Source organism: Carex rostrata, chromosome 5, assembly GCF_964058835.1.
Source record: "Carex rostrata chromosome 5, lpCarRost1.2, whole genome shotgun sequence".
Classification (NCBI taxonomy): Eukaryota; Viridiplantae; Streptophyta; class Magnoliopsida; order Poales; family Cyperaceae; genus Carex; species Carex rostrata.
The window spans coordinates 3,510,888-3,527,918 of record NC_135922.1 but is presented as its reverse complement, the minus strand read 5'-3'; the positions used below and the strand labels follow the sequence as shown (position 1 = coordinate 3,527,918).

The window sequence follows — 17,031 nt, the reverse complement described above, 5'->3', positions numbered from 1 at the left end:
TATTGATGCCGATGTACAGATTCGGATTAGATCTCGTAGTGACACACATAATTCTCTAATTGGTTTGCTTTTAATTTACTTAGGAGATTTCTTGTTATTTTCTTTTCCTTTCTGTTGAAATGGGCAGCAACAATATATGTTGTTTGGTTTTCTTCTAGAGTTGTTGAAATATGCTTCCAAAACACAACATTAATTTATGGCTCCGACAATTATTTGTTTTGGTACTGTGCTGCATATATTTTACTCGTTAACTTTAGACTAGTGATACATTGCCACTATTCTGTTGGCTACCTAGCTATTTAGTAATTCTCTATAAAAAAATCTACCTTTCTCATATCCTTTTATATTATCTTTAATTCATCAGGTCCCCCGCCACTATTACTCAATTTCCTAGAACTGGATCTTTGGGAGAAGTTTAGCTAATTGTATATTTTGGTATATTGTGCCTCTTTTCCAATTGTATCTTTTGGTAATTCAATTATTACACACAAGATGTTCGATGAAATATCTAGTGACGATTTCATTGGTGTACAGGAACCTGGTAAAATTTAGCACACTTCTTTTGTCTTGCTTGCTCTCATGTGTGTATGCTAACTCATGTGAGTTAAGAATTGATTTACATTTATCTTTACCCAGCACAGAGCTGCAAAGTGCTGAACAAGAAAGGGCTAAACAGGGAAGTGGTCAACAGAGAAGGGTTGGATCAACTTAAATTGTAATCCTTTTGTTATTGGGAAATACAAAGTTGCCTTGTTAGTGATTGGGATCTCCTTACTCTTACTCTTTTACTTATTTTTCAATTTGTTTGTGCATCCTGCTTGGTTATCTTGTTGGATTTAGGTTTTACTGTTGGTTATTATATTGCAAATGATGCCAAAGCCCTTCAAATTTTGGTTAAGGCAAAGTTAAGAAAAATACCAGGTTTTCATGTGTTGGATTAATCCAAGCTGAACTACAAATCACCTTGAAGAGGTATTAAATGTAGATTTATCTAATCTAAACTTATTGCTTACTTGTATGCACTTCAATGTCATATCAATAGAGAGAAATTTGGATTCAGAAAGTGGTGAACAGGAAAGTGATGAACATGAAAGGAAAGTGATGAAGAGGAAAGTGGTTACAAGAAAGTGATGGACATGAAAAAAAAGTGGTGAACAGGAAAGTGGTGAACATAAAAGTGATGAAAAAGAAAGTGGTGAATAGGAAAGTGATGAACATGAAAGGAAAGTGGTTGCAGGAAAGTGATGAACATGAATGTGGTGAATTGGTGAACAGAAAAGAAAGAGTAAGCACAATAATTATGTTTTTCCCTGTTTGGTGCGGTTGTTGGTCGAACACTATGGTAATTCTGTTTCCTATATATGTACTTTTTTCCTTCCTTTTATTAGTTTCAAAGAAAAGTTAAATAAACCATTATATCAGTTTTCATTATATTATACTTCTCAAGATAAACTACCGTGGTTTAATGACCACATAACTTAAATACTTCTTAATGACCACATATTTTTTTTTCTTTCGAGTTAACAGATTTTTAATTGACTTGGAAAGGAACAGTCAACTGAGATACTTCTTAATGAACACATATCTGTCTTTCCATTTATCTTTTCTTATCTCGTGTAGAACCACGTAAGTAGAAAGAAAGAAGGCCCTATATATGATACTGATAGCTTTGTCAGTGGGATGATATAACAGCTTTGTCAAAGATGTTAAGATTACCAATAAAATAAGTATATTTCTGTTACAAAATAAATTATAGAATTCCTATAAGATATTAAATAATAAAGCAGGGATGAGAAATTCGAAGCTCTGTTTCGAAGAATTTTCTCAAGAGCGAATCAATCTAGCAAATTGTGGTAAGTTGAATTTAATGTTACGAATATTAACTTTATAGTTATACAAGTACAATTGAGGATTTGTGGAAGATGGATAGATATATTTGTCTTATGGACAAATGAATAGTTGAGTTAGTTAGAGATGCATTTATTTTGATTATTTGGACTGAAAGGAATAGAATGACTTTTCAGAGTATTCTAGTTTAGTTTGAGACAATTTTGTTCGGCAAGATGGGTAGTCTTATGGAAACAAGTTCTGTAAGTGTCATTAATTGCAGGAAGGAAATGAGTTAGCACAATAATTCTGTTTTTCTCTGTGTTTGGTGAGGTTATTTGTAAAACACCTTGGTAATTCTGTTTCCTATATATGTACTTTTTCCACTTTATTAGTTGAACAGAAAAGTTAAATAAACAAATATATCAGTTTTGTTTAAATTATACTTGCCTGGATAAACTGTCGTGGTTTAATGACCACATAACCCAAATACTTCTTCATGACCACTTATTTTTCTTTTGAGTTATCAGATGACTGACTCTGATTTTTAATTGACTTGAAAGGAACAGTCAACTGAGATACTTCTTAATGACCACATAACTATCTTTCCATTTATCTTTTCTTATTTCGTGGAAAATCACATAAATAGCAAGAAAGAAGGCCCTATATATGATACTGATAGCGTTGTCAGTGGGGTGATTTAACAGCTTTGTCAAAGATGCTAAGATTACAAATGAAATAAGTATATTTATGTTACAAAATAAATTATATATTTCTTGTCAGATACTAAATAATAAAGTAGGGATGAGAAATTCGAAGCTCTGTTCAGAAGAATCCTCTCAAGAGCGAATCAATCTAGCAAATTGTGGTAAGTAGAAATTTAAAGATACGAATATTAACATTATACTAGTACAAATGAAGATTCGTGGAAGATGGATAGATATATTTGTCCTTTTTTACTTTGAGTGAAGATATATTTGTCTTATGGATAAATGAATAGTTGAGTTAGTTAAAGATGCATTTCTTTAGATTATTTGGACTGAAAGGAATAGAATTACTTCTCAGAGTATTCTATTTTAGTTAGTTAGAAAGGAATTTTGTTTGGATTATCTCAACTCAAAGTAAAATATAGAATGGCTTTTCAGAGGATTCTTGTAAGGTTTAAGAAGTTAATTTGAAGAGGCACTATAGTTTGCTCATGATATCTATTGTGATACTTTCTTTTTTTGATGTGTTTTGGTGGCTTCTAGTTAAAACAATTTAGTTTACCGTTTATTGTAATAGCTTTCCAACTGGTATTGCCTTGTTGTATCATTTTTTGAATGTATAGATTCAAATGATATTACTGGGCATCCACTATTTTAAGAAGAAAAAAAATCAAAAAGTTAAACACCATATAAGAAGGAATTGTTCGTTTCTTGTAAAAATTTATATGTATTTGAAATTGCTCCCCAGAAACTATCATGTTTTCTAATGAAGTTGCCCATTGTAATTAGTCTAACATTTCCGAAAAACTTGTGTCCTAATATATTGATTACTTACAATTTTTAATAATATAGAAATTTTAGATTCTTCTCTACTAAAGGGTTCTCTTTACAATAATAAAAATGTAGATGTTGTTCCATGCATGAGTTAAATTGGAAAATAAAAGACATTTCAGCGATTCGTTTGGGTCAGTGATGTTCATAGTTGCATAAAGAGATTCCGTCTCGATGAAGTTTGCATATCAGTATATAGACCATGGCCAGAAAAAAAATCGAGGAAGACCATGTGTGAGTGATGAGGCGTTTAAATGTCAAGGTAGCGTGGAAAAAGGGGCATGGTTTGAACAGAAGGAACGTGCTTGACCGGGTAGAAACTTATAGCTCAATAAGGACAAAATTAATGCAAAATCCAGGGTAAAGAATTGGAAACGGATGTTAGAATTTTCATTTCCCAATCTGCATTTAATATTAAGACACTGATGGTGGAAAGATGGGTAGGCTTATGGAAACAAGTTCTGTAAGTGTCATTAATTGCAGGAAGGAAATGAGTTAGCACAATAATTATGTTTTTCTCTGTGTTTGGTGCGGTTATTGGTAAAACACCTTGGTAATTCTTTTTCCTATATATGCACTTTTTCCACTTTATTAGTTGAACAGAAAAGTTAAATAAACCAATATATGATTTTTGTTTAAATTATACTTGCCTGGATAAACTGTCTTGGTTTAATGACCACATAACCCAAATACTTCTTCATGACCACTTATTTTTCTTTCGAGTTATCAGATGACTGACTCTGATTTTTAATTGACTTGAAAGGAACAGTCAACTGAGATACTTCTTAATGACCACATAACTATCTTTCCATTTATCTTTTCTTATTTCGTGCAAAATCATGTAAGTAGCAAGAAACAAGGCCCTATATATGATACTGATAGCATTGTCAGTGGGATGATTTAACAGCTTTGTCAAAAATGCTAAGATTACAAATGAAATAAGTATATTTATGTCACAAAATAAATTATATATTTCTTATCAGATACTAAATAATAAAGTAGGGATGAGAAATTTGACGATCTGTTCAGAAGAATCCTCTCAAGAGCGAATCAATCTAGCAAATTGTGGTAAGTAGAAATTTAAAGATAGAAATATTAACATTATACTAGTACAATTGAGGATTCGTGGAAGATTGATAGATATATTTGTCTTATGGATAAATGAATAGTTTAGTTAAAGATGTATTTCTCTAGCAGATAAAAAAATCTGTAGTAGATATTTCTTTTCCTCTAGCAGAACTCTGTTTTTATTACCCAAATTGAATTTTCTTTCAATAACCGGTGACTTGCTGTGATTTTTTGGATTGACTAAGAAAGGAATATTCAAATCAAATACTTCTTAATGACCACATAATTTTCTATTCCATTTTGTTATTTTTTGTCTCATGCTGAATAAGTAGCAAGAAAGATGGTCCATGATGCTGATCGCGGGCCACTGCTTTGAAACAGCAACAAAGAATTTTTTGCTACTTGGTTAGTGGGAAGATTTAACAGAGTTGTTTCGGCTTTATGCAGCGTATGAGTCATGTGTAGCATTGTTTTGATTCTATAGTCTGTGTGCTGCATGAAGTCAAACCTGTTATGTTAAATTCTTAATCCCATACTGACATAGATTGTAGAGTGATAGCAATTGAAATTGAATGGACCAAATTTTATTGTGAAAAAGAAATGAAAGTGAATGCAATAATTAAATTGATGTATTAATTTCCTTTTTAAATGCGACTGTTAGTTCGATGGTGGAAAGACTTATCCAGTCAAGTAGCAATTCATGCGAGTAAGAGAATTTCATACATATTTGAGAATATAAAATTCATAAGGTGGAGTATGAAAATTGATCCTTAATTTAGCAAATCAGAATATGTAAGAAAAAAACTTTTTTTTTTTTTTTATGTTACAAAAATTAGTCCAACAAGTAACACGATTTGAAGCTTACATGAAGCTTTAATATGGTGGCATAATCCAAAGTGTACTGGATGTCTGGATATATAATTTTTGCCTTTTGTTTTATTTATTAATTTAGGTTTCCTTTCCTCATCGTTTACTAATAGTGAGATTTTTAATATATGCGATACTGATTATAATTAGTATTAGGCTTTTGTTTGTTTATACATTTTCCACTAGTGCTCAATTGGAAGACAGAGACAGCTCAAATATTTTTTGTGTCTTCTTTGATCCGTGAAATGTGTGTTCTAGCTTCTCAAATAATTTTTGTCTTTTTCTCCAGCTCAAATAATGTTTGGTCTGATTGTGTAAGGTGAATATCAACACGTAAGATGGGAAAATTAATGGAACAACCTTAATTTGTTTGTTTGATTGTGTAATTTTCTGCTTTATCATAATTTGAAAAAAAGAAAAAAAAAACATTTTTTTTGTCATATTTGGATATGAACTTAAATAAAATTCATTTTAGTGGACAAAATTATGTTATTCTGTTTGCCTCGTGCGGTTTGATTAGAAACCTTGGTAATTTGGACAAAATTATGTAATTTTGTACCATTTTCTTCAGCTTTAAGCCTTTATTTTGTGAAAAGGAAATTAGAAAAAAGAAATATCAGTTCAGTTCTGTCTATATTATACTTGCCACTTTACACAAAAAATATGTAAAAGACCACAAAATCATATAATCCATTTTAACAAAGAAAAAAAATCTGTAGTAGATATTTCTATTCCTCTCGCAGATTTCTGTTATTATTACCCAAATAGAATTTTCTTTCAATAACCGGTGACTTGCTGTGATTTTTTGGATTGACTTAGAAAGGAATATTAATTCAAATCAAATACTTCTTAATGACCACATAATTTTCTATTCCTTTTTGTTATTTTTTGTCTCATGCTGAATAAGTAGTAAGAAAGATGGCCCATGATTCTGATCACGGGTCATTGCTTTGAATCAGCAACAAAGAATTTTTTGCTACTTGGTTAGTGGGAAGATTTAATTAACAGAGTTGTTTCGGCTTTATGCAGCGTATGAACCATGTGTAGCGCTGTTTTGATTCTATAGTCTGTGTGCTGCATGAAGTCAAACCTGTTGTGTTAAATTCTTAATCCCATACTGACGTAGATTGTAGAGTGATAGCAATTGAAAAGAAAATATATGTGAACATAATTAATGAAACACTTGACTAATCAACAGTATCAATAGGGTTGTATTTAATTATTGCCTTCTTTAAAGGGAAGTATTTGTTTGTTTTTGTTTATTTATTTTATCAATTTATATATTCCTAACAAAAGTTACACGGCAGAAGTTCATGTGTGTGCAAGAGCAACACTTAGTCATTAACACTTTTCTTATTGTGATATGATCTTAAGATGCCTAGAATTTTCGTTTGCTTTGGTTATTTAGCAAATAACATAAATTAAATTCATTATGGTGGAAATAATTTTGTTTTCTGTTTGCTTGGTGCGCTTGTGCTGTCCCACGAGATAAAATAAGAAATTAATGAATACAGTTTTTGGAAAGTAATAATTTGTTATATGATGAGAAGAAATATTTCTAATATGTTAAGATTTTTAACGAATTAATTTTGACTCTATTAAAATATTATAAAATCCAAGATAATAAATAATAAAGTGGAGATGAGAAATTGCAATTAACTCTTTTTGAAATAATCTTCTCAAGCGGGAATCGTTCTAGCATATTGTGACAATAAGATTTTCGAAGCACACACGTAAAATTATCAATGTTAACTTCAGAGAAGTACACAATTGAGGATTTGGTTTCATGTAAAAATAAAATATTTGTTGTTCCTTCTTTTTACTTTTTTTCTTCTTTTGGAAATCAAAAGGGAAGGAGACAGTTCTTTGAGAGCCTGAAATACAATCAACCAAAGCATGAAGATTAAGATTTTTTTTTTCTTCATTATAAGTAGAATAAGGAACAAAAAAAAGGATCATGCTCATAAGCACATAAAAAATATGTGTAGAAGAATAATTTAACATATGGAATAGATTGTGAAAGAATAATTTAAGTTGCGGACCAATTGTCGTTGGTCTGATGTCTTATGTAAATATTCCTTATGGCGGTGCCACTGGATGTGCAATTAGTATTGCAAATAACCATTTGGTTGGGGACTTAAAGTTTGATTTATCCCATGGTTGGTCTAGCAACAGAACAAAAACAATAAATAACTCCGAAATTTATATTTTTACCATCTCAGAAAAAGTTAAACCAAAATAACTACAATTTGGTCAAAATTTCATTTTTGGCATGACTGCAACGTGAAATTGCAGACATAAATTGGTAGTCCTCAACTTTACGCTGGGGACACATTTCATAGTTTACTCCAATAATTTTCTTGGTCAATAAGTGCTGAAAATTAAAATTTTGCGAAAAAAAATGAAATGTGTCAAAAATGGAATTATGACCAAAATTGAGGTTATTTGTTTTAACTTTTTTTTTTATTGGTATACTTAAAATTTTCAGTAAATAGCTGTTTGTAAACGTGTAATTACAAAGAAGGGGATAAAAATTATAGTTGTCCCCAACCCGAAGCATGGTTTCCCATGCAGAGTGTGCCACAGATAATAAATCCACGGCTAGCATACCCACTCCACAACTTTGCCAAAGAAAGAAGTGAAAGTTTCACTTCTTTCTTTGGCAAAGTTGTGCAGTGGGTATGGTAGCTGTGGATTTATTATCTGTGGCACACTCTGAAAGTAGGGGTGTCAACAGGTACGATACGGGTCGGGTGGAGATATTTTCATACCCGTACCTGTTATGGTAACGAAAAAAAATCTTTACCCTTACCTGTATTTTCGAATACGGTACAGGTCGGGTAAACGGATAAAAAAGTGTCATTAACACTTCGATTTGTATTTTCGATAAAATATTTTTCAAAATAAGAAAAAAAATAATGAATACAACTAATTTGTATTATGAAAATTTAATAAAATACAAAAACTTTATTGTATCATGTATCATCTTCATACAAATATATATCTATGTATATAATTTTATTTTTTTTAAATTATCTTATACGAAAATGGGTAAGATAACGAAAAAAAATCATTACCCTTACCCGTACCCAATTAGCTAACGAAAAAAAAATCTTACCCTTACCAGTGTTTTCGGATACGATACGGGTCGGGTAAATGGGTAAAAGGGTACCATTGACACCCCTAAGTGAAAGACTGATAGTAAATGAGTAGGAACTGAGAGACTCAAAGTGAAGAGAGATTTAATTCAGATTTAATGGCGACCGCGTCCGGACTAATTTCTTCCATCCAATCCCTCTCCACCAAGCTCCTCCATGCCATTCGTGGCACGTCTTCCACTTCGCACCACCAGAAGGATCCACCATCCCTGGATACCGATCGAAACAGAAGTGTAAGAGCTGATTTGGAGAAGCTGAGTCGGATGCTTACAAGGATCCAGGCTGTTCAACAGGATGCTGAAGAGAGGGAGATTCATGACTGCTCTGTTCGTCTGTGGCTGGCGGAGCTGAGAGGTGTGGCCTACCAAGCAGAGGATGTGCTGGACGAGTTCTACTACGAGGTGCTCAAATCCATAGTGGAGAGTGGAGATGCTGCCATTGAGGCTTACCATAGAGACGGCGGTATGCTTTTCTTAATGTATCATGACCCAAAAAGAATAAAAAAATGGCCCAGGAAAGCTTGCTTGAAATAGGCTTAATTACTATTCTTTCGATTTTATTTTTGTGCCATATAGTTATCACTGCTCCAGAACAACAACAAAATATATATGTATATATATATATATAGAGAGTTAGGCTATGGTGCTATGCATATTTAGTGTCATTGTGTGCTATGCATTTTTGAACTGTTGGATGAACTTTAAGATTCGTGCAAGAAAATTTCGCTGGATGAGAGCTTGACGGAAGTACACGGAAATTACAATTATCGCTAAGAAGAAATAGGTCACCGATATATCCGTGGGTTTAGGAACTTAAGTCCCGACTTTTTCTTTCTAAGAATGATGGAATTAGAAAGAAATCAAAAGACGATCATGATAGAAGTTCAATTTCAGATGTTCTTGTCTGATTCAATTGCAAGGGGGTTTTGCCTCAAATTATCTTGTTAGGAAAAATCTGAGAAAGTTCTAATTTCAGAACGAGAGAAATTGAGGTATTTTGTAGATCGAGAGCACAAGGAAGATTATAATACACAGATCCGAGGGACTTTTACTTTCAATTTTTCACTTTCACCGCTTCTGTGATTACAAACAAAGAGGGCACTAACGGGAGAGTCGGAGCACTCTGTTTTAATTTTTTCCATCTCCGTTATTCATCCAGCGACTAAATCCTACACGAATCTTGAAGTCCATCAGACAGCTGAAAAATGCATAGCACACAATGACACTAAATATGCATAGCACCGTAGCCCAACTCTATATATATATATATATATATATATATATATATATATATAACATAAAAAATCCATGGGGTAATTTTTCTTCACTGCTCAAGGATAGTTTAGGAGACTAAGAATTTTTTTTTTTTTTTTTGAAATAAAAATGGGGATAACTAAGAGAAATTTTGATATGCATTTCTATAGGGACTAAGAGAAAAATTGCTGAGATGTACGTATCATCCTCCCTTGCTTCTTATTCAGTTACTAATACCAAGGCCTCCATTCCAGATGGCATGGTTAAGAAGATCAAGGATATAATAGAGAACTTTGAAGAGATTTCAAATGCTCGTAGGGATCTTCATTTGAGGAAGGAAGATGGGACCAGATTGGTTATTTGTCCCCAAATCCGACCGCCAACCAGCTCTCATGTGGATGAGAGGGCTATTTTTGGTCGGGAAGAGGATAAGGAGAAGATCATTAGCCTCCTGAATCCTTCAATTGGTCCTGATTTTATGGTTCTTCCCATTGTAGGAATGGGCGGGTTCAGCAAGACCACACTTGCCCAACTTGTTTTCAATGACTCTAGGATTCATCGGTTGTTTAATAAGAGATGTTGGGTATCCGTATCTGACGATTTTCATCTAGTGCGGCTAACCAAAGCTATCATTGACTCGCTGAGTGAAAAACCTTGTGAGTTTTTTGAGCTAAACAAACTCCAAGATGTTCTCAAGGAAAAGATAAGTGGTCATGGCTTGTTTCTCGTGCTAGATGATGTGTGGAATGAACAAAGAAATTTATGGGAGTACTTTCGAGTTGGTTTTCTTGGTGCTAAATTTGTAAGAATTCTGACGACGACTCGCAATAGCTCAGTTGCTAAAATCATGCAAACAACATCACCTTTTCAATTGCGTTCCTTACCCGAGGAAAATTGTTGGTCACTTTTTAAGCATTTGGCTTTTGGCAATAGGGAGACAAGTGAAAATGTAAATCTACATGAGATTGGTCGTGGTATTGTCAAAAACTGCAAAGGCTCACCTTTGGCGATAAAGGCACTTGGAGGCATTCTCCGTTATGAAATGGATGAAGAGAAATGGAGGGAAATTTTGGAGAGTGATATGTCACAAATAGATGAGACGGGAGAGGTTATGCCAGCATTGAGGTTAAGTTACCAGAAATTACCGCAACATCTAAAGCCATGTTTTCTTTATTTATCTATGTTTCCGAAAGGTAAACGATTTGAAAAAGGCATGGTGGTTAGGCTCTGGATGGCACCAAGCAAGATGAATTATTGGGTTTAGTGCCCAGCAACTACAGGTCTATCAGAACTTTTGTAAAAGAATGCTGGTCAGAGAAGTTTGACTTTCCAATCTTCTCTGAGATTGCTTGTGCGAGAGCTCTTCATTTGAGATATTCCTCATTGCCAAATACATTCGGCACATTGAAGCACTTGCGCTACCTTCCTATTGAAAGTATGACAATGTTAGTGCTTCCTGAAATTTTATGCCTTCTATACAACCTCCAAACATTGGTTCTGGAGTGCCATTTTCTTCAGGAGTTACCTGAAAACATGAAAAACCTTAGTAACCTTCGGTACTTTAAGCTGAACAGTTATGTAATCCATCATTTACCTAAATCTACCTTCCCACTTCCTAACCTGCAAACATTATCGTTAAGGTGCTGTGACAAACTCAAAGAGTTACCAAGGCGCATAGAGCAGTCAACTAGGCTACACATTCTACATTTACCTAGATCTGTTACCTACATGCCATCAGTGATTGAAAAATTACCAACTCTCCAACAGTTAAGGGGGTGTTTTAGTGTCATGGATCATGGCATAATTGAGGGGCTGAGAGTGCTTAAGGATATGAATAAGCTTAGGGGATCGTTGTGCATATCAGGGCTCAGTAACATTGTTGATGTCGAACTCTGCAGGAATGCCAATCTTGCATCAAAGCCAAATTTACAAGAGTTAATTTTAAACTTTCAGGAAGATTGTGGTATGGAGGATTTCAGAGATGGAGAACTCCATCTCCATTTAATTGACCATTCAAGTAACAATGCAAAGATTGAGAATGATGAAAAGATACATAATGTTGTACTCGAGAGCCTCCAACCTCATGATAACCTCAGTAAACTTGCAATATTAAATTATCAAGGGCGAGTTTTCCCTTCTTGGTTGCTTAATCCCTTGCTCCCCAAACTGACAAAACTCTCTCTTAACCTCTGTACTGAGCCTAACTGCATACCACCATTTGGTCAACTGCAACATCTTAGATTTCTCGAGATATCAGGTAGAGATGGTTTTAGAAATCTGGGAGATGAGCCTAGCACATATTCATTGTTGGTTGAATATGATTCTTCCGAGCATCCCAAGAAACCTAGTTACCCATCACTTGAAATCCTCAAATTGAGGAACATGCTCAATTTGGTTGAGTGGCAAGCAAATGATGGCGACTTCCCATGTCTAAAGAGTCTCATTTTAGAAAATTGCCCAAAATTATGGAAAATCCCAACAATTCCACAGAACGTCTGGGATGTTACTTTCCAAGACTGCCCAAAGTTGACATTCCTAAGTTATCCATCAGAACTAACAAGCCACAACAGTGTAGAGCTAAAATCGATTAATTGTAGCTACACGGGCTTAAACTCTATTGAAACAATTAGTTTTGAGCACTGCCCAAAGTTGGAACTCAAAACTATTCTAGATCGACCTTTAAACTTGATGATACACAACTGTGGCTTTCGTGAAATCAAGATTGGGTCAATATTTAAGAACTTAACAATCACAAACTATGTAGAGCTAATCTCGATAAATTGGACGGACAGAGGCTTAAATTCTGTTGGAAAAGCTTATTTTGAAGGCTGTCCAAAATTGGAACATGTTCCTGCGAAGGATGTGTTACATTCCACCCATAGGGTTCATATTTATGGCTGTCCCAGATATTTGGGAGAAGGATATGTCTACCAGGTAGATGATCATTTTATAATTTTTTCATTTCTCAACAATTTTTAAACATTGTTTTACTCATTACTCTACCTTGTTTAGACTAATTTATTTAACTTATGCAACAGAGACAACAATTAAAGAGTTGAATTTATCTGGGAATAATGAGATCCGTCTACCATATTACACGATTCCACTTCTAGAAAATCAGTTTAAACTATTCTTAACAAAAAATGATTTTCGAGAAGTGCAATCATTAACATGTGCAGCATCGGTTGGAGTGAGCTGTCAACATGTAATTCTAAATCTGGCTTCCTTGGTGATATTGGAGATTGAGATGTGCACAAAAGTCATATCAGTGACAGGGTTGGATAACCTCAGCAACCTCAAGCGCTTGAGCATATCATACTGTCCAGAGTTATGCAATTGGAATGATAGAACACTGCCACTATCACTGGAGTCCCTTGAACTGATTTGCTAAGCTCCGTGCCATTGCTATCAGTTCAAAACCATTCGAGCGCTCTCAAGATTCTTGTTATAAGGAAGTGCCCAAGGCTGGCTGTGTTGGAAGGTTTTCATGGCCCGATGAAACTGAACACTTTGAATCTACTGCAGTGTGAAATTTATGACTGTCCCAGATTATATTTGGGAGATAGATACATCTACCAGGTACATGATCAACATGGGATGAGCATTTTACAATTTTTTCATTTCTCTACATTTTTTAAACACTATGTTTTACTCATTACTCTACCTTGTTTAACTAATTTATTTTACTTATGCAACAGAGCGACACAACGATTAATGAGTTGAATTTATCTGGCAATTATGAGATCAATCTGTTAGATTCCACAATTCCACTACTAGAAAATCAATTTAAACTGTTCTTAACAAAAGAAGATTTTCAAGAAGTGAAATCATTAATATGTGCACCATCAGTTGGAGTGAGCTGTCAACATGTAATTCTAAATCTGGCTTCGTTGGTGATACTAGAGATTAGGAGGTGCACAAACATCATATCAGTGATAGGGCTGGATAACCTTAGCAACCTCAAGTGCTTGAGCATATCATTATGTCCAGAGTTATGCAATTGGAATGATAAAACACTGCCACTCCCACTCAAGTTCCTGGAACTGAATTATTGTGATAAGCTGAGCTCCTTGCCATTGCTATCAGTTCAAAACCATTCGAGCATTCTCAAGGTTCTTGTGATAAAGAAGTGCCCAAGGTTGGCTATGTTGGAAGGTTTTCATGGTCTGGTGAAACTGAAAAAAGTGGAACTACTACACTGTCGGAACATAAGCATCTCTCCTGCTATTGAAAGCATCCAATTCAGGCCTCATATTATCATTGGTGACTGTCCTCTGTTGAGAAACTGGTGCCAGAGCAATTGGATCACTTCCTACGAGGTCATTGTACAACATTAAACATAAATTATATTGGATTATTAATTATTTAGATCCTAGAGACCCTCTGACTATATATTTATTAATAGCATAGTAGGAATAATCGGCCGATACGGATCGGTATCGGCCGTTGCCGATCCGATTTTGGCCCGATTTCCTCGGTGTGCGATTTTCAGCCAAAAACTGGTTCAAATTGGCCGAATCAAGCGATTTTTCGTCGATTCTTCTACTGTGGAGCGATTATTGACGTTGATTCTCACGATTTGGAGCGAATTTTCACAAAAAAAAACGAAGTGCTACGAGCCTACGACTTCAAATTGGATTTGGGGATGAAATATGCAATTTTGACTGGGTCAAAAGCTAATTGGAGAAGAAGGGTTATTTCACGATCCCATTGTCATAATGAAAAGGCCCACTTGTCTGGTTTAACAAGGGAGAACTTGAGTGGAGCTATTCAGTCAGAGTGTTAAAGAGAAGTTGGGGTCCGCTGGCAGTGGCACTGATTGGGGTTCACTGTTCATCAGTTTTTTTTTTCTTTTTTTTCTTTTTTCTTTTCAGTTTTAGTGTTGGGAGATGTAGGGATTATTTTCATCAATTGGATTTGGGCCATTAATGATACCTATTTATGTATTCAATAAAGAAATTCCTAAATCTGATTTTGTTTTTTTAGCTTAATGTCTATTACTATTTATGTATTCAATAATGATATCTATTTATTTATTATATTGTATTAATGGATTATTTGATTGTAATTATTTATCTAAACATAAATTATTGACAAATTAATTTTTTTATCAATTTTTTCCTCATTTTTAGTGTAAAACAAGCTTCTGATCAAAAAGTCCGATTTTCCGATTCGAATCGGCCGATACCCCGATCCCGTATCGGTATCGGCCGGGACCGATCCCGATCCCGATACCGATTTTTCCTACTATGATTAATAGCAAACCCAAACTGTACCAACTATTTTGGGTAAATTTTCTGGAATTCCATGATCAAGCCTCGATTGATTCATAAAGCATAGTACAATTACAATATACCATGATGCAAAACAATAAAAACTAAAAAGCTTGTATTATACTGATATACAACATAAAATCTTCTAGAATAATCCTAACTTACTTGCATGTCATGTCTAATATTCATTTGCAGATGATTGGCAACCCCCAAGATGATAGAGAAGCTGAACTAGAAAGCCATGAACAGGAAAGTAGTGATAGAGAAGCTGAACTGAAAGGTGGTGAACAGGAAAGCGCTGAACTGGAAAGTGATGCGTCAACTTAAATTGTAATTCTTTTGTTATTGAGAAATACAAAGGTGCATCGTTAGTGGCTCCAAGAAAGTTGGAGTCTAGCTTCTTAGTCTGAACTCTGTTAACAAATCATGCACGTTCTTACTCTTGCTCTTTTACTTGCTTTTCAAGTTATTTATGCATCTTGCCTTTTTATCTTGTTGAATTTTAGTTTTACCACTGGTTACAGATTTAACTAAAAAGGTTCAATTTTTTGTTAAGGGAGTCATTCATCCCTACCTCTAGGTAAACGTTAGGGACTACACCTCAATATTGGGTGTTTTGGTCATTTTTAATATTAGTTCTTTTCCATTTTGTCTTCAGATTATCAGATATGTCATTTTCTGCACTATAATTTCTTTTCATGCAAAGTGATAATCTTTGCAAGGTTAAGAAAGAGGTACCATGCTTGCCAAAAGAAAAGGAACAGTGAGCATTTCAGAAAAGTTGGAAGAAAGGGGTCCTTGGGGTATTTTCAGTTTTTGTCAGGGTAAAATTTTCCATTCCATTATAGGAACAAGTTTTTTATTTGTTTTTATGTTCGTTTTTGTTAGGTTCATTTCCTGGGTGATGAGATGGGTGCGCAACATATATTTAGGAGAAAGTATTTGGAGTTTTGAATCATTATTCCTGTGTGTTTCAGCACTACCAGGTTGGTATATGCAAACAGTAGATACTGGTGATAATGTAATATACAACATTAAATAAAACTTGATTAATTATGAGTTGTCAACTTCCAACCAGGTTGCTTAACTGATTTTGAAGACTTGGAATTCATTTTGTTTCTTTCTTATTCGAGTAAATTGTGGTGTGGTAGCTTACCTTTCCAATGGCTGGTTTCTCATTTCAGGATTGTTATTTACCAGAGTTTATTACTTTATTTGCTGCACTACAACCTTGTTAATGTATGTTCTTTTTATTTAGCAGAGATTACTCTTGCAATGACTGTTATGTTTTCAAACTGGTGCGTACAGTACTAATGATTTCTGGTAATTCCTGACAAGAACAGGTTTCATCATTTGTTTCTTGAACTTATAATGGAATTTGGTTATCCTGTAACTGTTTACTTGTAATGTATTTTTTGTTTTTAAGGGACTATGGACATATCGGTGACAAGGCTGGATAACCACTGCAACCTCAAGTTCCTGGAACTGGATTCTTCTGATAACCCATATAATATTGTCCACAGTTACGCAATTGGAAAGATAAAACACGGCCACTATTACTCTAGTTCCTGGAACTGGATTCTTCTGACAAGCTGAGCTCCTTGTTGTTGCTATGGGTTCAGAACCATTTGAAGTACTCTCAAGGTTCTTTTAATAATAAAATGCCCATGGCTTGCTTTGTTGGAAGGTTTTCATGGCTTGATGAAACTAGAAAATGTAAGAATTGCAAACTAATTAAGTAAAAAGCATAAGATGAATCAGCAGTTATAGCTGTTACTTGTCAGGCGAATTCAGCTTAACCTACACATTAACATAATTACTTACATTCAAAGTGGATTCAGCGGACATGAACTACTTAAGATAATCTTCGGTAGCATATAACTATGTGATCACTTCAATTGAAATTAGACATAATGACTTTGCTAGTAAGGTGCAACAACTAATAGCACACCTAAGAATGTAGTCCGGTTATATTTGATATTTGCTAGAGGGAACTATTGTCCACTTGAGTAATGGTATTTCCTGTCACACCCCGACAACGGGGCCG

At 34.3% G+C, this 17,031-nt stretch overlaps 2 protein-coding genes and 1 pseudogene across 6 annotated transcripts; all 3 read left to right on the top strand.

Moving 5' to 3' along the window:
- Positions 1-9,894: 9,894 nt before the first annotated feature.
- On the top strand, positions 9,895-10,986 carry LOC144554632 (putative disease resistance protein RGA3 pseudogene; annotated as a pseudogene).
- Positions 10,987-11,154: 168 nt separating this feature from the next.
- On the top strand, positions 11,155-13,102 carry LOC144554505 (putative disease resistance RPP13-like protein 1). The gene is made up of 2 exons (XM_078302818.1): positions 11,155-12,645; positions 12,953-13,102. Exons 1-2 carry the CDS (start codon positions 11,155-11,157, stop codon positions 13,100-13,102), a joined length of 1,641 nt encoding a protein of 546 aa, XP_078158944.1.
- LOC144554566 (uncharacterized) lies at positions 12,754-16,761 on the top strand. Of its 5 annotated transcripts, XR_013511649.1 has the most exons (7): positions 12,754-13,290; positions 13,410-14,030; positions 15,180-15,314; positions 15,873-15,970; positions 16,063-16,131; positions 16,246-16,282; positions 16,411-16,761. XR_013511649.1 is itself a non-coding variant. In XM_078302880.1 (3 exons), the coding sequence occupies exons 1-3, from the start codon at positions 13,207-13,209 to the stop codon at positions 15,309-15,311; spliced, it is 837 nt and encodes a 278-aa protein (XP_078159006.1). In that variant the 5' UTR covers positions 12,754-13,206; the 3' UTR covers positions 15,312-15,630. The 5 variants fall into 5 exon arrangements, 1 of the variants encoding a protein (XP_078159006.1); XR_013511647.1 differs by lacking the exon at positions 16,063-16,131; XR_013511648.1 differs by lacking the exon at positions 16,063-16,131 and having other exon boundaries at positions 15,643-15,970.
- Positions 16,762-17,031: the final 270 nt, after the last annotated feature.